This window comes from Chrysemys picta, chromosome 1 (genome assembly GCF_011386835.1).
Source record: "Chrysemys picta bellii isolate R12L10 chromosome 1, ASM1138683v2, whole genome shotgun sequence".
NCBI lineage: Eukaryota > Metazoa > Chordata > Testudines > Emydidae > Chrysemys > Chrysemys picta.
This window is the reverse complement of record NC_088791.1, coordinates 168,568,189-168,592,103: the sequence shown is the minus strand read 5'-3', so window position 1 is coordinate 168,592,103 and position 23,915 is coordinate 168,568,189. Positions and strand designations below refer to the sequence as shown.

At 40.9% G+C, this 23,915-nt stretch overlaps 1 protein-coding gene across 22 annotated transcripts in view; it reads left to right on the top strand.

Moving 5' to 3' along the window:
- Positions 1-23,915, top strand: part of DCAF6 (DDB1 and CUL4 associated factor 6) — a 154,766-nt gene that overhangs the window by 73,462 nt on the left and 57,389 nt on the right. For 14 of the 22 annotated variants that reach the window (XR_010599849.1, XR_010599851.1, XR_010599850.1 and 11 more), the window contains 4 exons: positions 1,431-1,524; positions 8,119-8,238; positions 8,474-8,719; positions 14,214-14,381. Coding sequence is in view for 17 of the 22 variants with exons in the window: in XM_065589313.1 (XP_065445385.1) it covers positions 1,431-1,524; positions 8,119-8,238; positions 8,474-8,719; positions 14,214-14,381 (628 nt within the window). In the remaining 5 variants the exon portion in view is untranslated. The remainder of the gene's footprint in view (positions 1-1,430; positions 1,525-8,118; positions 8,239-8,473; positions 8,720-14,213; positions 14,382-23,915) is intronic. The other 8 variants (XR_010599853.1, XM_065589360.1, XM_065589296.1 and 5 more) reach the window with 1 other exon arrangement.

Here is a 23,915-nt window from a genome sequence, read left to right as displayed (position 1 = left end):
GCTCGTCCGGTGTCCAACAGGTCTTGTGGGGTAGCAGAAAACCCTCCATCAGAGCTACATATCTGGCCGAATGGAAGCGGTTCACCTATTGGATCTTGGATAAAGGCATTCGGCCCAAGCAGGCCTCGCTGCAGTTAATCCTGGACTACCTTCTGGATCTCAAGTTCCAAGCCTGTCCCTTTCATCTAACAAGGTCCCCTTGGCCACTATCTCGGCCTTCTGTTCGCCTCTCGAGGGCAGGTTGGTTTTTGCCCAGGACATGACTGCTAGGTTCCTTAAGGGCTCTGAGCGCCTATACCCACATGTCAGGGACCCCGTCCCTCTGTGGGACCTGAATCTTGTGCTGTCACGGCTCACGGGACTCCCCCTTCAAGCCTCTGGCTTTCTGCTCTCTCCTTCTCCTTTCCTGGAAGGTTGTGTTCTTGGTTGCAATAACATCTGCCTGCAGGGTCTCTGAGATTAGGGCGCTTACCTCAGAACTGCCCTATACGGTCTTTTACAAAGACAAGGTCCAGCTGTGGCTGCACCCAGCTTTCCTGCCCAAGGAGGACCTCAGTTTCATATGGGCCAGGATATTTACTTACCTGTTTTTTCCCAAAGCCACATAAGTCAGAGGATGAGCGTAGGTTGCATTCCCTAGATGTCAGGAGGACACTAACCTTGAAACGACCAAGCCATTTTGTAAGTTGATGCAGTTGTTTGTCACAGTGGCCGACAGGATGAAAGGTTGTCCGGTGTCTGCTCAAAGAATTTCTTCTTGGATCACTGCCTGCATTCGCTGCTGCTAGGATCCGGCAAAGGTGAACCCTCCAGCGATCATAACCGCCCATTCAACTGGGACACAAGCCTCTTCGGCAGCTTTCCTAGCTCAAGTGCCTATCCAGGACATCTGTAGGGCCATCTGGTCATCCCATTACGTACTTACCCAGCTGTAGGGCCACCAATGGTCATGTCCCATTACGTACTTACCCAGCAAGCCTGGGATGATGCTGGCTTCGCTGGAGCAGTGCTGCAAGCTGCAAGACCGTAAACTCCGAGCCCACCTCCCAGAATACTGCTTGAGTCACCTAGAACGGAATCGACAGGAGCAAGCACTCGAAGAAAAAACGGTTACCTACCTTTTCGTAACTGTTGTTCTTCGAGACGTGTTGCTCATGTCCATTCCATTACCTGCCCTGCCTCCCCTCTGTCAGAGTTGCCAGCAAGAAGGAACTGAGAGGGTGTAGGGCCGGCAGCACCTAATAGACCAGCGCATGAGCGTGGCCATAGTCGACCTTACGGATACTGCTAAGACAGAAATCTCCAACTGTACACATGGATGCGCACACACCTAGAATGAATTGGACATGAGCAACACACCTTGGAGAATAACAGTTATGGAAGGTAGGTATTTATTTATATAATACCATTGCTTATCTTTATTTTTCTAGTTACGGCAACCTCCCGTTAAACGTTTGAGACTAAGAGGGGATTGGTCAGATACGGGGCCAAGAGCAAGGCCTGAGAGTGAACGAGAAAGAGATGGTAATGTGTGGTTATTTTAATTGTTGTTTCTAGTAGTCCTGAAATATATAAAGTGTTAAAACATGATTATCTGCAGTTTTTAAGGATCATACCAAATTTTAGAATATTTCACTTATAGTTTAACATAAGATGAAAAATGTTGCTGTATTGAATGTAGTAAATTTTAGGTCCTGTCTGCATTAGGGAAATTCTCGTCAGTGCAGTTAATAGTTTAGGTGCACCGTACCTGTGTGAACTAAGATTTACTGAATTAAGTTTACACCAGTGTGAATGTCCTTAATGTAGATATGGCGTTACTTTTTGCTAAAACTACAAGAGGAAATACTGTGTAATAATTAAATCTGGTATCAAAACAATAGTGTTTCAATCCTGATTCTGCCACTGATTCATTAGTTACAGTTGCCAAGTCATTTAATTTTGATGCCTATGCTTCCACATCTGTAAAGTAATATTACGCAGTTGCTGGAACCAGAAGCAGTTAATAGAGGCGGTTAATAGGTCCAAAAATTGCTTTGCCAATAATAAAGTAGGGTCAGCAAACGGTGATCCTATTGCATTTTAAGTTGGAAAGCTTGGGGAAAGTTGCTGTCTTTTGTTAATGACATCTTCCCCTTTGCCCTTTAGTGCATTTTCATCTGCATATCCATAATGATCTCTTCTCTCATCTTCACGTGTGTTTGTATGATTTTTTTTTTTTTTTATACTCCACATTTCTATAGGCCCCACTCATTTTTTAGCTTTATTTCTTCCCACATCACCTCTTGGCTAGCTCCTACTTGGTTCTTGCTCCTCACCTTCTGTCTGCATCCTCTCCTCTTGGCAGTTACGTTTAATTTTTTTCTTGTTATTTTTTTCACTGTTCTTCTCTTTTTGGTTACGTGCTTTCTCATATCAGCAATGGTCTGTCTTGAAAAGATTTTGAAAAGTGGCTATGCTAGTTCCCCTTCTTCCTAAAATCTGTCCTTTTTTCTCATCTCCTCTTTTAGGTCTTCTCTTCCACTCACCTCTTCCTACCTCGAAAAACTACTCTTTGTGTCCATCTCTTTTGCCTCAAACCTTTCCCATCACCCTGTAGTCTCTCTGTCCCTCTAGCTTTTCACATAAACAATCACTTCTCATCTCCAGATGATTTGAGGTTTGAGAGGGATACTGAAAACACTCTCTCGTTCATCCTACTTCCCTCCTCTGCAGCAAGTGTTTTTGGAACCAAGCAAAACTGACAAACATTAGAAAAAGAGAAGTAACAAAGAAAAATGAAAAACTCCAGCTCTGGCTTGTGGTGTGATTCTGACATTCCTCTCCTCTTCTTCTGGGCCATTTGTCTAGGCAGCTCTCACAGGATTCAGAGCAATGGCAAGTCCAGTTCTTTTTTTGCTGCCTCAGATGTCCATTCTTTTTTCAGCAAAAAAAAATCTTTCAAACATTTCTAAACAATTGCAGAGTTGTTTTATTTTACAAGAATTACAGGAGTAATAGCTTAAAGTACAGACTTTTTCATTTTTTATGTGCTGTAGACACGTGGGCACATGTTCCAAATCCATGGATAAAAAGTCTTTAGGCACATGAGCCTAGCAACTTTGTCAACAAGAAGTTTAGGAAAAAAGTGTCGGGAAATGTGGGGGCGGGGGGGGAATCAAGAAACCAAGAAAATAATGGAAGTAAATTCTGTGAAGCTTTGAGATAAAGATATGCTTTAAAATTGTCCAAAAGTTTAGGTATCTTAAAATACATCACAAGCTTTGCTGCTTTTTGCCCCATCAAAAGAATATTCAGGGTCACAGGAAGACATTTGTGTGTACCTCAACACACACACCTTTGAAAATTAGGAAAACTCATGTTTTTACAGAAAATGCTTTTTTCCCTTGTAGGTCTTTCTTTTTTTTTTTGCGCTCAATGTGAATTTAATTGCTGGATGTCCTTTTTTTTTAATCACACTATCTTCTAAACACCCACACACCCACCCCGTTACCCAGGGTTTTCAGAACCCAAAGCAGTGGTAACTTTCCTGTTTTTCTCCAGGCGGTGTCAGGAATAAATCAATGGGGACACAGTTCCGCCATCTGATATGATTAGGGCCCTACCAAATTCACGGTCCATTTGGGCCAATTTCACCATCATAGGATTTTAAAAATAGTAAATTTCATGATTTCTGCTATTTAAATCTGAAATTTCACTGTGTTGTAATTGTAGGGGTCCTGACCCAAAAAAGAGTTGGGGGTGGGGGGGGGGTTGCAAGGTTATTGTAGGGAGGGTTGCAGTACTTCTACCCTTACTTCTGCGCTGCTGCTGGCAACAGCGCTGTTTTCAGACCTGGGCAGCTGGAGAGCGGCAGGTGCTGGCCGGGAGCCCAGCTGTGAAGGCAGAGCCGCTTCCAGCAGCAGGACAGAAGTAAGGTTGGCATGGTATGGTATTGATACCCTTACTTCTATGTTCCTGCCTGCAGAACTGGGCGGTCAGCAGCTGCAACTCTCTGACCACCTAGCTCTGAAGGCAGCAGTGCAGAATTACGGGTGTCATGGTATAGTATTGACACCCTTACTTCTACACTGCTGCTGGTGGGGTGCCGCCTTCAGGGCTGGGTACCTGGCCAACAGCCGCCGCTCCCCGGTTGCCTAGCTCTGAAGGCAGCGCAGAAGTAAGGGTGGCAATACCACGACCCCCCTAAAATAAACTTGTGACCCCCCCCTCCCCCGCAACTCCCTTTTGGGCAGGACCCCCAATTTGAGAAACATTGGTCTTCCCCATGAAATCTGTATAGTATAGGGTAAAAACACACAAAAGCCCAGATTTTACGGGTTGGGAGACCAGATTTCATGGTCCGTGACTCATTTTTCATGGCTGTGACTTTGGTAGGGCCCTAGATATAATTGATACAAACTACTTTTTAATTAGATTTTAAGCACGCACGCATGCGCAAACACACACGCATGCTGTCACAGTAGGTTTCAGAGCATCTTAAACCTTTATATTTACCTAAGTTAAGATGGTTTCAAAGGATCAACAACTTGGCTTCCAGATTTCAGCTTTTATCCAGCTTATGGGGAATTTTAGAATTCAGATCCTTGCCCAAAGAAAACTTCCTCGGACTGCTCCCAAGCACACTTTCTAATTAAACTTTTTATACATTTTCTCCAAACAAAGCACATACAGTAGAACCACAGAGTTACGAATTGACTGGTCAATCACTCACCTCATTTGGAACCGGAAGTACGCTGTCAGGCAGCAGAGACCAAAAAAAAGCAAATACTGTACAGTATGGTACTGTGTTAAATGTAAACTACTGAAAAATAAAGGGAAAGTTTAAAAAAAAAAAAGTTTTGACAAGGTAAGGAAACTGTTTCTGTGCTTGTTTCATTTTAATTAAGATGGTTCAAAGCAGCATTTTTCTTCTGCATAGTAAGGTTTCAAAGCTGTATTAAGTCAATGTTCAGTTGCAAACTCAAAAGAATAACCGTAACGTTTTGTTCGGAGTTACGAATAACTTCCATTCCTAAAAAGAAGAACAGGAGGACTTGTGGCACCTTAGAGACTAACAAATTTATTAGAGCATAAGCTTTCGTGGACTACAGCCCACTAAGGTGCCACAAGTCCTCCTGTTCTTCTTTTTGCGGATACAGACTAACACGGCTGCTACTCTGAAACTTTCCATTCCTAAGGCTTTCATAACTCTGAGATTCTTCTGTAACTCATAATAGCCCCTAATAGACTAACAATTTTCCTAGCAATAGCCAGTAACAATTCTTTATTCTCATATCAGCGAAGCATTTCTGATCATAATAAGAATAAAACTTGCATCAGAGGGGCCTAAAACCAAGGTCATCTGTCAACACATTCCTTTTATTTTCATGAAACCTTAACCCCTGTCCCAGCCTCCCATTCTGATTAGCAGAGCTGCAAACATGCAGCTGTGTGACCTTGCCTCTCAGGGCCTAAGATTTTCCTTGCTATGTGATGTTTGGGTTTCAGGTGGCAGTGGTTGAACATACAAAATGGCTGACTCCAGTACTGCCAAATTCTGGGATACACATAGGTATATTAAATTTGGGGACTACAACTCCACCCACCTAATTTTTCCTGTCACCGAGGTTGTCTGTCATTCAGGTTATCTGAATATTTCTTCCCTTGCTCCTCCATAGGTTTCCTTTCTTCTCTTCATTTCACTTGGCCCCCTATATGAGCTATGGCTAGTTCAACAATGCTACTTTCACTAAGCCTGCAGCTTCAGCACCTTGACTCTCATCTGATACAGCTAAATAGTGGCTGATGTGCTGGGGACAGCAGCTACATTGTATTAGTTAGGCAAGTGGGTGAGCTGAGACTTCTGTTGTGCTAAATTATCTGTTTATTACCTCATCCTTCCACCTTATATCCATTGCCTTTCTTATCTACCCTCCTCCTCTAACCCCTCCAGTTGTTCTGGTGGACTCCATCCCATCTCCTGATCTTCCTTGCGCTCATGCCCTACCTTATTCTTTTCCTTAACTTCTTGCTCTCTTCTGGCTTTCCCCCCTCACAATACAAAAATGCTTTAATCTCTCCTATTTTACAAAACCAAACCTTAAGCCCACTTGCCTCTCCAACTGTCATCCGATCTCCTTTAATCTCTAAGCTCATTGAACGCGCTGTTTACAACTGCTGTCTGGAGTTTCTCTTCAATCCAACTTCTGTCCCTTGCATTCCACTGAAACCACTCTTGCCAAAGAAAATGACTCCTTCATAGCTACTGTTCAGAACCAGTTCTCCATCCTTACCCTCCTTGACTTGTCAGGCACTTTTGACACAGCTGACCATGCTCTTCTTGGAATCATGTCTGTCTTAGGTTCTGTGACACTGTCCTCTCCTGGTTCTCCTCCTACCTCTATAATCACTCCTTCATTGTGTCTTTTGGACAATCCTCTTCATCTGCCCTTGATCTTTCTTCAGGGCTTCCACAGGGCTCTGTCATTGGTTCCCTTCTCTTCTCCCTCTACCCCTTATCTCTGGGTAATTTCATCTGCAAACACAAATTCAACTACCATCTCTATGTTGACAACAAAGATCTACCTCTCTCCTGCAGACCTGTCTCCTTCTGTCCAAACTAAAATCTTGGCCTGTGTTTCTGACTTATTCTTGTGGATGTCTAGCTACAAGCTCAGTCTGCAAAAGAGCTCTTAATCTCCCTCTTCTGCCCAAGCCCCTTTCTCAAACACTGTGGACAACATCATCTCCCTGCTGGTCACTCAGGCCCATAACTTGGGTATTATCTTTAACTCTGACCTCTTTATGGGTCCTTACATCCAGATTATATCTAAATTTTGCTGTTTGTTTCTGTATAACATATCTAAAATTACAGCCTTTCTGTCCATCGACACAGCTAAAACTCTCATGCAAGCTCTTGTCACGCATCTTGGTTTCTGCAACATCCTTTTCTCTAGCTGTGACAAATGCAGTTTTGCCCCACTCATATCCATCCAGAGTGCTGCTGCAAAGATCATTTTCCTTGTCTGTCACTTTGACCACGTCACCCCTCTCTTTGAATCTTTTCACTGCTCCCCCTTCTCTGTCACATCAAACATAAGCTACTTGTCTTCATTTTCAAGGGCCATCACAGTCAATCCCCATCCTACTTGTTGTCTCTTTTGCTATCAAGCTGTCAATATTTGTCTCAGATTTGCTGATGATGCCAGCTGCCACTGTCCACTTGTTAAATTTTCAAACACCCTCATGCTTTCTCCCATGCTGCTTGCCACAGTTGGAAGGCACTCCCTGTAAACATTCACAAAGCTACCTCATTATCCACCTTCAGATCTTTCCTCAAAACTCTCCTTTGTCATAGTTTGTACAAATTTTTTTACAAGGGTTGAATTGCAAGTTTTCTGAAAACTGCCTATCATGCTGACCAATATATTGTCTCATTGTTTCCCTGTAATCCCCCCGCTTATCTATCCATCTGTTATATTTTGTCTTATGCTTAGTCTCCACCCCAAAGGGTTAACAGTCTGTGTCTTTGTTCTGTGTGTATAGCATCTAGTACAATCGGGTTCTGGTGCATGACTAGGGCTTCTAGGCAATATTGTAATACAAATAATATGTTTACCTGTGGTCTTGAATACAGCATCTTATAACTAGATACATGTCAGTTGTGCAACAAGTGAAATTTATGGAAATTTGAATTCCCTTCTGCCACTTACATTAGATAGTGGAATAATCAGTAAATCACTTTTCCTGCTTTGAAGGTATTATCTAGTAAAAATGTGCTGTTTAATAATAAATAAAATCATAATAATTGTGGGAATCTGAAACAGCTGACCTCTCAACTTTTCTAACAAGTGTTCAAACTGAATACAGTGGAACTCAGTTACAGAAAGTCAGATATAGGGAAACTCCAATTTAATTGCAAAGCAGAATGAAAGTTGAGGGTTTTTTTAGTTTATTGCCATGTTCAAATTGCAATATGAGTTAGAATAACTTAGTGTTACTCTGAAAAAGTGATTTCACTCTGAGGATACCAATATGTATAACTTCAGTACTATGCTTTTTATATGGAAAAATAAACGGGTCTCTTGAATTCTTTCCAAAGTTGCAGATAAAATTTCAATATCTTTATTTTTACAGGGGAGCAAAGTCCTAATGTCTCACTGATGCAGAGGATGTCAGACATGCTATCAAGATGGTTTGAAGAAGCTAGTGAAGTTGCGCAGAGCAACCGAGGACGAGGAAGATCTCGGTCTAGAGGTGATAACTTATTTTAGTAAGGATAAACAGAATTGTTGATAGTACAAGGATTTTTTTTTTTAACATGAAAGAGGGAAGTTGGATGAACAAGATCTTCTGGATTGGAAGCTTTCTGGGGCACAAACTGTAGTTTTAGTATATTATACAGTACAGAACATTTTATGTTTGCAAAATATTAAATGATCATACTAAAGGGCCCTTCTCTAAATGTGCATTTGCTGTTTTTTTTCCAAAGGTGGAACCAGTCGACCAGATGCCTCCATTACTAACAACATACCGCCAAGTGCTGAATCAGAGACTGCAATGGAAGTGGATGGTCCTGAACAGCTTCCATCCTCTTCATCCTCTACAATGTCAGCGCAAGCTCCCTCAACGTCTTCCTCAATAGAAACCCCCCCTTCCACATCCTTACTATCCTCACCTGACAGTGAACAAAGACCATCTTTGGAGGCCTCTGCTCATCCTACCCTCCATCAGTCTGGTGAGGAGAAATCCATCCAATATGCCATGGTTTATCAAATTACTTAAATAACAAACTACAATTTTATTGTTGACACATTTTTGGTAATTGATTTATAGTCTTGTTGAGGTCATGCATGTCATGAGTGTAGATTAAATATTTCTATTGTTAAGTGATACTCTCAAGTGTGGCTATAAAGAAATTCTCTTTCCCAAAGAGAGAATCTCAAGGAAAATTACTAATCTTGTTTTTAAAAATTAATTATACTTTTTTTGAGGGGAAAACCCTATATTTTGTATTGTTTAACTGTTTTCTTCATGGCATATAAGTAGATAACCTTCCTCTCCTGCTGAGATTTGGCTGCAGTAGCTCCAACACAATGAATAGCAAAATCTGTCATCTTTTGCTCATCAATGGAAATCTGGAATGATACGTCCCTTTCAGCCAATATATACACCCAGGTCCTATAGAAACCATGCCAGAATCAACTAGGGCAGTGTTGCTTTGCCTGTTGAAAGTATCTGGATGGACAGGGCTCACCTTGTAGAGTATTCTGTTCCATTTATTAATCTAAGTTCTATTTTCACTTCTAATATTGTAACTGAAGTAGTGCCATTGTCTTAAATGGAGATTTACATTTACATTGGCGTAAATGAAAGGAGAATTTAGCCTAGTTGTTAATATCAATGATCTCTTTGTGGGAGAGAGCTGAGACACACCCCTCTACACCAATACGCAGAAGAGGGACTGTTTGTCCTGGATCCCTGTGGTGCATAGTAGTTGACCAGGGATACCACCTGCAAGAGGTGTTGCCAACTACCACAATTTTCTCACAAATCTCTCAATAATTGGTGTTTCCTAGAGCCCCAGCTGCTAGAGTCATGTGTTTACATGAGAATCTCAGCTTTCAGTTTAAAAAAAAAAAAAAAAAAAGTAAGTTTCTAGTCCTTATGGCTACAGAGAAAAGCTTTAATATAAGACCTGAGTGCACTCAAAAGTTTGAGAAACTAGAAGGCAAATAATCCCTGCCCTCCAATTATTATTTTTTAAAAATCTCATGATTTTTTTTGAGGCTTGACTTGTGATTTTTGAAAATCTGGGGCAGGCAGTACTGTGTAAGGTCCACCCTCTCTCTTCTGATACTTATTGCAGGCATTGTCTGTTGCTGTCCTTGGAGGAGATGACTGATTCCAACTCTTCTAGGCCCTGAGTGGATGTGCTGGGATGAGGGAGAGATGAGATTTTTTTCCCATCTCACAATCTTCTTTGAGAAGCAGCCATAAGAGGAAAGAGAGAGTGCCATTCACTGTGCTATGTCTGCTACAGTCAGACCCTCTGGGACATTATCAGAAAGGGGCAGGCCAGCACTGCTGCCTAAAAACATGGAAGAAAGAGAAGTTAGATATAAATGGATGTTTATTGAAGGTAATTTTAAAAAACCCAAAAACTTTCAAATATACCAATATTAGTCTGGTATCCCAGTTAACTTTCCCTAAAGCAAACAGCAACAATTTTACTCAGTCCAACTGAAGTGTGGTTCATCTCTCCTAATGAATGAGAAAGTCAGGAGCCCATTTTACTGAATATCAGGGGCTTTCAGTTACCTATAGCTTTTGCACACAGCATATTGATGCTGATACTATAACAACTTGTCAAAAGCTCAAGGGCTCTGCTATACATAAAATGCAGCAGATTTCAGCCACCCTCATGTATGATACAGAGAGATGGCCACTAAAGACTACAAATCCCGGTATTGATCTGACTGTCATTTTGCTTTGTTCGTTATATGTCACTGTATACTGGGGCCTGTCGTCCCCATGGCTGCACCTACTGTGTTAGAGAACTGCTGCAGGCTACTTTATTAAACGCTGTGGGTTGCATAATGACAACTGTTATAGTGAATCTCCTCCTGCATTATGTAGTTCTGTACCAGCATTTTTCTGACATCTTTCCTACAGAATGCACACTCACTTGAACAAATTTTTCCTTCTGTATTTCTCTGAGTAAGTCTGAAACTTTGGGTAAAAGTTTCTCATGCCAGCATGTGGAGTCCAACTGATACCATTATTTCCCAATACATCCCCCTTCTCTCTCTCTCTCCACCACTTCCAATGTCAGATTCCTATCAAACAAGGAACTAAGCAACCTTCACCAAAAAAAATTAATGGAAGGTTGCTTCACATCAGGTTTGAAAGATCATATGACTTTTGAGGGCAATGGACATTTTAAACCTACTGTAATTATGTTTAATGAGATCTTTGACTACAACTGGTTAGGATTTCAGTTTTTTGTCTTATCCAGAGATGTTATTCTTACACTGCTCCTGAATTATATGTTCAAATATTAGTTCAGTTATGAATATGAAAAAATACCACTCTTTGAATAACCAGCATCTCTCCTGCAGGAGTGATTACAGTAGTAACTTACTGGTCAGGAATAACATGATTCACTGAGATGGTAAAGTTGCACATAGAGAGATGTTGTTACAAAGAGGAGGGAGAAAAATTGTTCTCCTTTACCTTTGAGGATAGGACAAGAAGCAGTGGGCTTAAATTGCAGCAAGGGTGGTTTAGGTTGGGCATTAGGAAAAACTTCCTAACTGTCAGGCTGGTTAAGCACTGGAATAAATTGCTAAGGGAGGTTGTGGAATCTCCATCACTGGAGATTTTTAAGAGCAGGTTAGACAAACACCTATCAGGAATGGTCTGCATATTATTTAGTCCTGCCATGAGTGCAGGGGACTGGACTAGATGACACCTTGAGGTCCCTTTCAGTCTTACGATTCTGTGGTTAGTATCTACAGCTGTATCTGCTCACGCAGGAAGGAGGAAATGGTAGCAGTAAGGCAGGAGGAATGAGAGAGGGACATGGAGAGTGAGAAGGGAAAGTGGAAGGAAATGAAGTGTGAGGTGTAGGCAGGGCTGAAAGTAACTTAAAGGACTTACCGGTACGCCGGAGTCCTGAGCAGGGGCGTGGCCTTAACTGGAAGAGGTGTGGCCTCTACCGGAAGAAGCGGGGCCTTTCGAGATTTAAAGGCCCTCGGGCTGTGGCTGGGAGCACCAGGGCCTTTAAATCACCCCGGAGCTACCAGCTGCAGAGGCGGCTGGGAGCCCTGGGGCTCAGGGGAGAATTAAACGGCCCGGGGCTCCAGCCGCCGCGGAGCTCTGGGCCCTTTAAATCACCACAGGAGCCCGGCTGCCAGAGCTCCGGCGGGGATTTAAAGGGCCCAGGGCACCCCGCAGTGGCCCACGTCTGACAAAGTGGGTATTCAACCACAAAAGTTTATGCTCCAATATGTCTGTTAGTCTATAAGGTGCCACAGGATTCTTTATCGCTTTTAACCTCCCCTTTGAAACCCAAAGATTTTATTACTGTTTATTTGAATCATAGTACATATTTAAGTCCTTTGCATACTGTGTTGTCCTCAAAGTATATCATACAATGAATGCCTGACTTCCTATTTCAGAAATACTCCTGTTCTTTTTACATTTTGAAAAACAATCTATACAGACAATAGCCAGCACAAAAATAATACAAAATGGGATCTTTGTCACATTAGCCACTTCATCTGAAACTTGTTTATATTCTGTTAGAGAAGTTGAAACCTCTCAAATGTATTGTTGGATCATTGTTAAAGCTCCTGTAGTGAGACAAATCACTGGAAAATTTTAACTGTAAAATTGAAATTAATCTTCTGTTTCTTTGAGAGAAATTATAGCTGATAGAGATTTTTATTGCCCTGTCACTTACAAAAAGTTGTTAAAATGGGTATAAAATGAACATATTAGTTTTGGTTTTTGCTCTGTCTGTCTCACTCAACAGAAACTAGGAAATGTCCATTATTGTGATGGTTTTAATATTAATTTTAATGTGCTGCTGTTTTAAATTGGTGATACATTGTAAACTACTCAGTTTTATGCAACAACCCATATATAAAATGTTAATCAGACTTTATTTCCATAAACTGAGTGGCAGAGAGACACGCACACGTTGATTGTGTTTTTGGATACATTTTCTTTATATTAGATGGTCAGATTAATTGGGACAAAATTGAATCCATAGGTTTGTCCCGAATTTAAGCAAGTTCTATCTTATTTTGAACTGAGGAAGTGCCATTGGCATTTATTTTGTTTTCTGACTCCACTTGCTGGCAAGCTGAACTTCTGCTTGAAGATTCTGACTGCTATTAAAAGATTTAGTAAAGCAGAAATTCATAGACAAGAAAAATCGGTCCTTTTAAAATGTGAGGGGTAACTTTTTAATAACTTTTAAATAACCATGATTTCTGGACTAAGTGGAACTGAATCCTTTAAGCAAATACTGGAAACTGCAATTTTAACCACAATTGAGAAATAATTTAAAAAATAATTAAAACATACTTGGAACTTTGATTCCCAAAGTTACTAGGTTTTCTGTTATTTGACAACCCCTCCTGGCATATCTGTTTTGCATGCTGGGGTCCTTTTGGATATATATTTTCCGTTTTCCTTCCTGTTACATTTCATCATCAGCGACCAACTGATTGGTTGTAATATCCAAAAGTAGTGATAGACAAGGGACACTGGAACCCAAGACCAGAGGAAACCTGAATAGAGCAAGGGAAGGAGGAGAAACAATTTAGACTCCTGGGTAGTAATGATCGATTTCAGCAAATACCAATGAATCAGAGATGGGCCTGGTACCTGAAGGAAAAGTGGGTAGCTGGCAAATAGTAGGAAGAGGGCACGGTGAGAATAGTTAAGTATTTAAGATGGTATCTAAAGAGAGATTAGTGCTAAAAGGCCAGTGGCAGGAAACCTTGGTGATCCTTTTGAGGTACCTTTTTATGGATCTAGTTAGCAGTGTTTCCAGATTATTCTTATTTTTTTTTTTTAAGGTTTGTATCTGGGAGTTTATAAGTTGAAGGCTACCAGAAAATAGTTGACAATATTAAAAATTGCTGCTTTCTGCTTGGACATCTGTCACCTCTGTCCATAATCCCCTTCCCAGGTATTTTTCCCCCTACTGGCAGTTGGGATTATATAACTATTTGGTTAAAATGACATTTTAAAATAAAACCATTAAAGTAAGTGTCTTTGAAGTTTTAGCTCATGGATTAAGATTGCATAACTTTTTCTACTTACCGAGAGTACTAATTTGGTTAGGCATACCAGGAACATATAAAAAGATGAATTTAGGGTTTTTGTTTTATTTTAAATCTATCTTGGTATATTTCATTTTTAAATTTTCTTCAGTTAATCGCTTAAATGGTTGGGGATATGGAGGAGGGCATGTACCATGAAAACTGAACTTCATACGTCCTGTGATTCATGCACTTAGAAAGGGAAAAACCCAAATTTAAATAAACATTTTGTTTATGCTTCTAATTATTGCACTTTAATAAGCTGCCATATAAAAGAAATACTTTGCTTTTATTCCTCGTAGTATCTGTTGCCTTGCTGTTCAGTCATTTGTTCTTTTTATTGTATGTTCTATGCCTTTTTCTTTTACACCTTTTTTTTCCCCTGTCTGTCAGAATTTTTGGCACCTGAGTTAGCTATACTCCGTAGGGGCCTGCAGCGACTGAGGCTTAAGAAGGCTGAACAACAGAGACAGCGAGAGCTAGCTGAGGGTTCAGCACCACAGTCCTCCACCTCTGATCAGTCTTCCCCTAAGGGCTCCTCACAGGACCCTCAGACTTCAGGTTGTCATTTGTCAAGGTTTCTTAAGCAGCTGATGTAGTTATAGTTTGTGCTGCTATTGTTTGCTGAGATGCTTCCTCTTCAGAACAAAACAGTTAATGCACTTGCGGCTTATTTTTACCTTGCGTGTGGTGGTGTTATCACAATTAGATACACACTAATGGCAGCATTACAGTATTTATTTCCCTAATATTGTTGTGAGACATAGTTACATTTAAGCAGGTTCTGAATAGTAGGCTACAGCAAATTTTGCCCAAATAGGATCACAACTTTCCAGAAGGAAGCTGAGCACTGCACATAACCAGAAATGGAGTTGTTTGAGCAGCACTTGTTAGAAAAGTGAATAGTGAAAGTTACTCTCATCTAGATGGAGCAATATATGTTGACACATAAGCACCCAGGGCTACATCTTCATATTAAAGGGGACTGTGTCAGTGAGTCATGTTAAAACTCTATTGGCTACATTCTGGGCTTACTGGCGCTAAACAATTTCACAGTAATGATGTAGTAAACAAAAAGCATATATAGATATTTTTGCTTCACTAAAAATTTCCTTCAGAATAGCATTTGCGCTATGCTAATCGTAAAAATGCCTCTAATAAAAGGATGCTGTACCTTGGCTTCCAGCTCTCTTCATTTTAAACTTATTCCATATCTTAAATAGACAAAATGATGCAGAACTGGAGTAAGATGGTTGACTGGTAGATCAATAAGTATATTGGATATAAAAATGCTCATTATATCTGATGTTAATTTTTGACAGACATAATAAGGAATTGAAAAGATCTCTCCTCTCAGTTCTGTCTCACAGGAATCGCACACCCATGTACAATTGGTGCCACTCATTTATTTATGGAAATATTAGGAGTTTGGAATAAACCTTACGGGCTTGCTGTCGTCAACTCAAGAAATATCTATTCACCTGATCTTGTCTAAAATTCTCAATCCCAGAAATAATTACAAGTTAATAGCTGTTATGAATGGTGTTCACCAGAAATTTGATGTAATCCTGAAACTTGTGCATATGCAGCCTTAACTTTGCCGTTCCTGAATCATGAATGCTTAACTTTGCAGATTTAATATTGTCTTAATATACTGTATTTTTGCATGGACTCTCCTTTTTCTTTTTTTAGGGCTAAATTATGTCACCCATATTCCTCTTGGGTAGCACGTTGCTCCATCGGTAGTTCCATTGAAACTATGAGTAGGGGTTACACAATCTGGTCTTTAACGTTTGCCTAGAGTATTTGGATAGGTGGCACCAAAATATCAGAAGAAAAACCAGGTTTGCATGCTGTGATGCTGAAAAAGATGCCTCATGCACAAAACTGTTTACAGTGCCAGGTCACATGGAAAACTTTATGAACCCCTTGTCTCCTTGTGTGTTGAATGAGGCATGGCTTACTACTTTCATACTATGATCTTTAATTAGCTATGCATGCAAGCACAGTGTAGCCTTCTATCATTTAGAGTGTTGAAATATTTTTAACAAGTTCCATCATTTAGCTACTTCACAAGTCCGAACTTCTAATTCATGTAAATTATAGAACTCTTAATTCAGCCAAATCAAAAACTATTTTTACAAGAACACAGACACCTTTATTCCTGAAGAAACTATTTACCTGCCAAATTTCAACTTTCTATCCCTCTTTCTCCCTATTTTCTCTCCCCCCAGTTTTGGCACTTTTATAAGTGGAATAGCATTTCTTTCCAGTTTTCCCTTTTTTTAAAAAAAAGCACTCTTTGGGTAGTGACTGAGCCTAGACTGTTAATTGTGAAAGATAAATGTTTAGAAAGCTATACACTACTGAAAGCAAGATCATAGAATGGAAACACTCTGACAATATTAACTGTGGCTGTGGCTAGTGCTCCAGCTAGAATATGTAGATATTGTATTTAGCATAGTTGCTAGCATTGGAAAGTCTTTTCCAGGGACAATTTTCAAATGGGTTGGACGTTGGAGACCCCAGGCCCTGGGGGACTGAGTGTACATTCTGGTGTTGCTGCTGACACCAGTGGCTGCCTCCTTGCATGTGGAAAAAGGCCAGTAGAGAAGGGAAGACAATGGTGACCACAAGAGCAGTGGTCTCTGCCCTGTGGCAAGAACTCAATAGCTACTCCTGACAGAGAAAGCCAGGACAAAGGCAAAAATCTTGTTGGCTGTTGTGCTTGTGAAAAGAGAATGCTGGCCATTATTCCTCTGATGGACTGAACAATAAGATTTATTGACCCAAAAGACAAACCTTGACAGACAAAGCCAAAGCTAACGTTTATGTTCTGGGTCAATAAATATTAATACTAATTCGGAGATGAAGTGTGGGATTTTCAGAAACACCAAGTGTTAGCCTAGCTTTACTCACATTGATGTCAGTGATAAAATTCCTATTGACTTCAGTGTACGAAAAGTTAGGCCAGGATTCTGCTTTTGAAATACATCAGTCTCCAGATGGGAATGTATTACTATTACTTTGAGTATGTGTCAGTGTGGATCAACGTTCCTTTTAAGCTGCACAGCCATGCAACAATCTTGTATATACAGCACAGGTCAGAAACCATGCTGCTGAGTTTCTTCTCTGTGGCCCCAGTAGGGGTGTGGTGTGGCCCTATAAGAACCTGCTCTGCTCGTTCTCCCTCCCACTGTGACAGTGCATGCAGTTATAGAATATCAGGGTTGGAAGGGACCTCAGGAGGTCATATAGTCCAACCCCCTGCTCAAAGCAGGAGCTATCCCCAAATCCCTAAATGGCCCCCTCAAGGATTGAACTCCCAACCTTGGGTTTAGCAGGCCAATGCTCAAACCACTGAGCTATTCCTCCCCCCTGCCTCTTCACTGATGGGTGTGTATGTATGTATGTGTGTGTGTGAGGGGGGGAGTGCTTCTGGTATCAGGGACACAGTTGGGGTGTCCTTTGTGCAGGACCTCAGGTGAGGGATCTGGCTGAGCTCTGTGATGGCTAATCAGGTCAGCGGAGGGTCAGGACACCCACCCACTCCCACTTGCAAACCTGGCAGTTCAATACAAGAAATGTGGCCTTTGCTGCTGCAGAGAGGGGCCCAGGGAGGGAGGGTCTGAAACCCTGGCCTGGAGGAAGTATGGTCTGATGCCACAGATTGTTGGCCAGGCTCCTAAGATGACTGCTGTGGAGAAAATTCTGGGGACAGGGACCCATGTGAGAGATCGGGGAGGACACTTTAGGGCAGCATCTCCTGCACACTCTCCCCATCCCCAACCCTACCTTTATACATCCCTCACTGTGTTTAGAAAAAAATAAAAAGGTGGTGGTGGCAGGGAAAGCTTGCCCAAGGACAAAAATGTAGTGCTTAGTGGAGTTTGTAGCCCACTCAGTACAAAAAAAATTTAGAGATAACATTGGTGTGGATTCCACTGTAGGTGTGCATACATGAGGCTGAAAATTTTCAAGTATCCATTGGGGTTGTGCATGTGCCCTGTGTTATCTCATGCTCCCATGCAAGGACACCAAGGGTGGAGTGGTTTTGACCCTCCTGTAGTTCCCTCTTACTGCACGTAGCAGCAAGATGGAATCTTGGTGAGTGATCCCCTAGTTCTTAGCTTCATCTAAATGTTACTACAAATCTTCTGAATTCTTCAGAACTCCTTTGGTAACCTTTATCTTTGACCAATGTGATCATATTGCTGTATCTTGACCAATTGATGTCTAGACACAGATGTACAGACCTAGAGTGGGATCTGTTGTATAGGGTTCCTTAACATCCACTGTCCATCTTCCCTATTCTTCTTCATGGACCCTTCTCACAAAAGCTTGTTGCAATCAGAAATGGCCTCATTACCTCATCTAGGAGCTGCAGAGAAGGTTCCAAAGGAATTCAAGGGAAGGGTTTCTACGCCTGGTATTTCCCAATCTCAAAGAAGAAAGGGGGTCTTTGTCCTATCCTGTATCTGAGACTCAACAAATACATGTGCCATCTCAGGTTGAGGATGGTAATGCTTGTCTCTATCATCCCATCTCTCCAAATTCAAGACTGGTTCATGTCTCTTGACTTGCAGGATACGTACTTTCATACCACATCTATATGGGCCACAGATGTTCCTCAAATTCACAATAGGGCCCAACTATCTTATTTCGAGTGGTGGTACCTATGTGTATTCTACTGTGATCACACAGGTGCTCCATGTGCCTGAGGCAGAAGATTTTTGCTAGCAGAGTCTGTTAGTCCTCACCTGTGCCCTTCTTTTTCTCATGCTTTAACCAATGTTATAAGGGGTGATGTGGACCAGCGCCCTCTCCAGTTCCTTTCTACCGCTGCATGGCCTGAGATGAAACCCTTCTATGTCCATGAAGTAGTTCTTCAGTGTTTTTCCTGTAAATATTGTAAAGATAGTTCTTATTAGATAATTTTTAGTGATGGCTTTTATGGTATCTAGCTAGTTAAGATTCAGGGGTTCCTCCCCTACCTTTCCCTCCTCTCCCACATATAGAGTGACTATTATGCCCAAATTTCCAGGCTTAAAGAATGGTAGTTCCTGTGTCAGGGCTTTCCTGATCACAATGACTATTGGAAGTGCTTCTGCTGCCTTGGAGAATGTCACATAGCTTTGAAGTCCCTGGAGATATATACTCCAGCACCGGAGAGAAAATTTCATAGACCACAAGCATACAACCCTAGGCCAGCACCACAACCACTTTACTATCAGAGGGAGATGGAATATGAACAGACAAATTTAAAAACAGGACCCAGAAGACCAAGCATAATGCTCCATCTCCTTTCAATCACAGCCTCCTGTTAAGAAATTCTTTTGATGAGAATCTTTGAGAGCTGAGAACCAAGGCAGTTGCCACCTGCTTCATCTGAGAACGGTGATAACCATTTTGGTGGCTGCTTAACTTGCTTTTCCCATGCTTGGTGGATGGTAACGGACAAATGTATTCTTGACATTCATTCATTTCAGCTCTGTCATAGAATTCCTCTCCCCCTCCAAAACTCCCTTCCCCATCCCTCTTCAGAGACCACTCTCACAAGAAGATACTTATTCAAGAGGTAAACTTTCTCCTCCAGCAGGGGGACATGGAGCCAGTACCTGCTCAATATCAGTGGAAGGGATTTACTCAAAATATTTTTACCCCTCTCACGGGAGTTCCTAAGGTTCATTGTTGGTCTGGACCATTATAAATATAGGGTGCTCCCCGCTGACTTAGCAACAGCGCCAAAGGTAGTGTCAGTTGTAGCAGTGCACTTTTGATGCCACAGATCATCAGTCTTTCCCTACCTTGGCAATTGTCTATTGACAGGGAAATCTTATCAGGAGGTATCAAGAACAACCTCATCCCTGATCACTAGCATCACTGGGACTCTGTGTCAACACAGAAAAGTCTGTTTTAATTCTTACACAGATTGTAGTTTATTGGAGCAACTTTGGACTCTTTCACTTTCAAAGCATAACTCCCTGAGGACACATTTCAATCCAAAAAGAATCTTGCTACTCAGCTCAGACAGAGCCCACAAACATGGTTCGTTAATGCCTCATCCTCTTATGTTACATGGCATCCTGCACTTAATGTGATGCCCTTTGCAAGACAGTACCTCTGTTGCCTATAGGCCTGGGTTTCTGACTGTCTTTACCAAGCAGGGGAAACATGTAAATATTAGTCTCCCTTCTTCCCAGGGTGTGAGATTCTCTAACTTGGTGGGAGAACGGAGACCATATATATGTGGGAGCCCCTTTCATTCCCCCTCCACCTGAGAAAACTTCAATCACCAGATGCTTCTTTGTTGGGATGGGGCACCCATCTCGACAAGCATAAAGCACAACTAACGTGGACTCCCTGGGAGTCCAGGATGCACATAAACCTCTTTGAACTGAAGGCAGTCCAAGAGGCTTGCAAATAATTCTTTCCACTAATACAAACTTAATACATTCAAGCAAATAACCTGACTCTGGTATCCCCAGCATGCTAGAATACCCTCTCTCCTTAAAGATGTTAGGTCTGTCCCTTATCTCTCTATGGGTGCACTTAGCAGCTCTCAACACCTGATTTAAATTTGATGTTTTTAATTTAAACCAGATTTTTATGATTTTGTTGTTTAAATATTAATACATTTTTATTTTTATAAACCTGTTTAAAATGAAAACTGAATTTTAATATGAAATATAGTAAGACCTAACCTTACTATAATCTCTTAAAACATTTTAAATAAAAAATAAACATGCTGACTCCATGAGCCTCTGTCAAAAACTTTGAGTTAAAGGCTGCTTTTCTATATAAAGATAGAATTGGGGGGGAAACCTTTGTCTTTTGAGTTGAGCTTTATAAAGATGGCACAATAGGTCATTTACTATGTTAAGGGCTTGTTTGGTTTAATAACAATACATTTTATATTCTATTTTGTGGGCTTAATTAAATTCCAGTTACCATCCTAATGCAGCTTGACATAAATCATGAGCAAAGAGTTAATTATCTAGGAAATAAGCAATATATCATTCCCCATTTTCTAACATACTAAAAATGTACAATTAATAAGAATCTGAAAATATTAAGCTATATGATTGCTTAAATAAATGTATAAAGTTATAGTGCACCCTGCTAGGTAGCAATAAGATGTACCAAATCTAGCTAAAGGCTGTGTATTTAGTTTTAAATCAATGTGATTTAATGGCTTGTATTACCTAATGAGACTACATCTTTCTTTAGAAAATAACTGAAGTACAAATGGAAAAGTAGATTAAAATCAGTTCTTTAACTTGAGGCTTCCTACTTGGTGATTTACATCTCCTTGATTTGAATCATTCTAGCCTGCTGGGCATTGGAAATGGAAATTATTAGTCCAGGATATCTCTTGAACTTGCATCTTTTCCTGCTTTCCCCAATTTCTTTTCCTGGTTTCTTCTCATGAAATTGTTTTGATCTAGGTGGGAAGTCTCTTCCCTCCTGAAGGCAAGAGCTATATATTTTCAATACTTCCTGCTTCTGGGTGGACATGCAATACTGAGTGGACATGTATTCTCTTGATATCTTGGCACTTCAGGACCCTCGTGGTGCACAAAAATGTGGGGGGGGGGGGGGAGTTAGCCAACCATTTCATAACATTTAGAAAAAAATTGATCTAGAAAGGGGCAGAGGTTTGGGGTATTGAAGGTTTTGGTTTTTTTTTAAAAACAGGACTCTCATATACACTGTTCTTGCTTGTAATTACAAATTGTTAGCCACACTCTCTCTAACTGATATTATTCCCTCTCTTCTCCCTCAAAACTCACTTTTGATATTCTCTCTAGCAAAGCAATATACTTCATTGTTGCAGTGTTACTTACACACAGTAAGCATCTTTTGCCTTGTTAGGTCATGATTGAGATGAGGCAGTATATTCCGTTTTCTTTTTTACATAGACTCTTCTTCCAGCTCCTCGCAGTAGTAGAAGCCCAACCTTTGTTGTAGGTTGTAGATACAGAAAACATATTGCTCTCATCTGCAAGAGCAATCTTTTGTTCTTGTTGATCCCCCAGCTAAAGTACTGCATTTGCAATTGTGGCATTTCAGAAGCAGAATGTGCTACCCATATTTAACATGTGGTTAGCCTTTGTCCATTTTTATGCAGTGAAAAGTGTTTTTATTTTATATAGGGTCAAAGCCTGAAGTCCTTACTTCAGTTTTTACTCAGCCCGCAGGGAAAGCACCTCTTTTAGTTAGGAGTTGTGCTGGAGTAAGGACTTTATAAAAACTAACCAGGGGGTCCAGTGTTTGACCTATACATATTTATTTGGTGTCCTTTGCTATACCATCTAGATGCTATACAAAATTAAAAAAAATAGTACTTAAGCATTTTCCACAATGTACAGAGAGAATAGAATCCCAACCTGTTGTAGCTATTAACCCATCCATTTCCCAAAAGCCCTATACGTATCAGTAATAATGACGATAGCTAAAAAGATATAATCTAAAGATTGCTAACCTAAGGCTCTGAAAGGGAGTAAATTCCGCAATCTCCTTTTTGAGCACTTCTGCCACCATTCTCCAGGAGTTCCATCTAAGAACTGACAGTGAGCATAAAGCAACTGATCAGAAATCTTGCTATGATATAGGGAAAAGAAACTGTCTTTAAGGTTGAGAGAATGCACCATCGTTAGTGATTTAAGCAGGGCCGGCTCCAAGCACCAGCTTAACAAGCAGGTGCTCGGGGCGGCCAAGGGAGAGGAGCGGCACCTGCGGCAGTTCGGGGCGGCAGGTCCCTCACTCCCTCTAGGAGCGAAGGACCTGCCGCTGAACTGCCGCCGCCGATCAAGGCCTTTTTTGGGGGGGGGGCGGCAGAAATGCTGGAGCCGGCCCTGGATTTAAGTGAAAGCTTCCTGCTATGAGGGAGTGACTGAAGTAAGTTCTCATAGCCAAATTCTCCACTACTGCAAATACCAATATCTAGAAAAATGGCTCTGTTAAATTCTGTAATATGTAATTGAGTGCATCACTTTGTGTAACTATTTTCTTTGCACAAAAAACAAAGCCGAGACAAATATGTATTTATTTAACATGGTCTCCAGATTAATCTACAGTATATGTACTGTCTCTTAGGACTTTTAAAGCATCTTTCACTCTCTATCTGAGGCCTGGCTACATACAGATTTGTACTGCTATAACTATTTTGGTTAGGGAGTGATTTTTTTCTATGTTTTATTTATAATAGGTAGCCCAGTACAGTCCCTAGTTGCAGACATAGTTATGCCATTATAAAGGTGGTTTAGCTTATTCCCCTTCCCCTACGGAAATAGCTATACCCGTATAAATGACCTTTACATCTCTGCTAGGGGAGCTGCGCCACTTTAACTGTGCGGGTATGAATACAGGTATACTTAAAATGGTACAACTAGTGTGTAGACAAGTCATTAGTATTCACAAATTGGGTGGCTTAACGGTGGATGACATGGAAGTATTTTGGTCTAATTAAATGCTACTTGACTTAAGCAGGAGGGGTGAAGAGGAGCATTCAGCATATAACTTCTTTCTAAATTGCTTTTTACATTCTGTTTGAGGCTCCCCAAATTTATGCATCTCCAACTCCCTCTCTAAGTGGTGCTCTAATTTAGAGTGTGCGGGCAACATGGCAAACTGCACTGGGACATAGACCCAGCCTGTGGATGCTCAGGTAAGTGCTGGTGTTTTGTTTTGTTTTGTTTTTTTAACTATATGGCACAGTTTTACTAACATTTTTTCAAAAGCTTTATCACGAAGGATTTAAAGTTATATATTTTCAGTATATTTACAAAACCAAGCCATATATTTAAAAAAAGGCACTTACCTGACCTTCTCTAGGATGGTTCCATGCTTGCGTTCAGTTCCCTATCTGAGCTGGGGAGTTACAGCATTTTGCATCCTCCAGTGCCACTTGGAATGGGAGCTGGCAATCTGTGACTTCGGGGAGACTTGAAAAAGAAAAACACAAAGTGATTGTAAAATGTCTACGTGCTGAATGCTTTTCTTAACCATGTTATGTGAGATGTTTAGCACATTCCCTAGAACTGTTTTATTTAAAAATTCTTGCAGGTAACATTCAAGTTAAGTGTTTCCAAT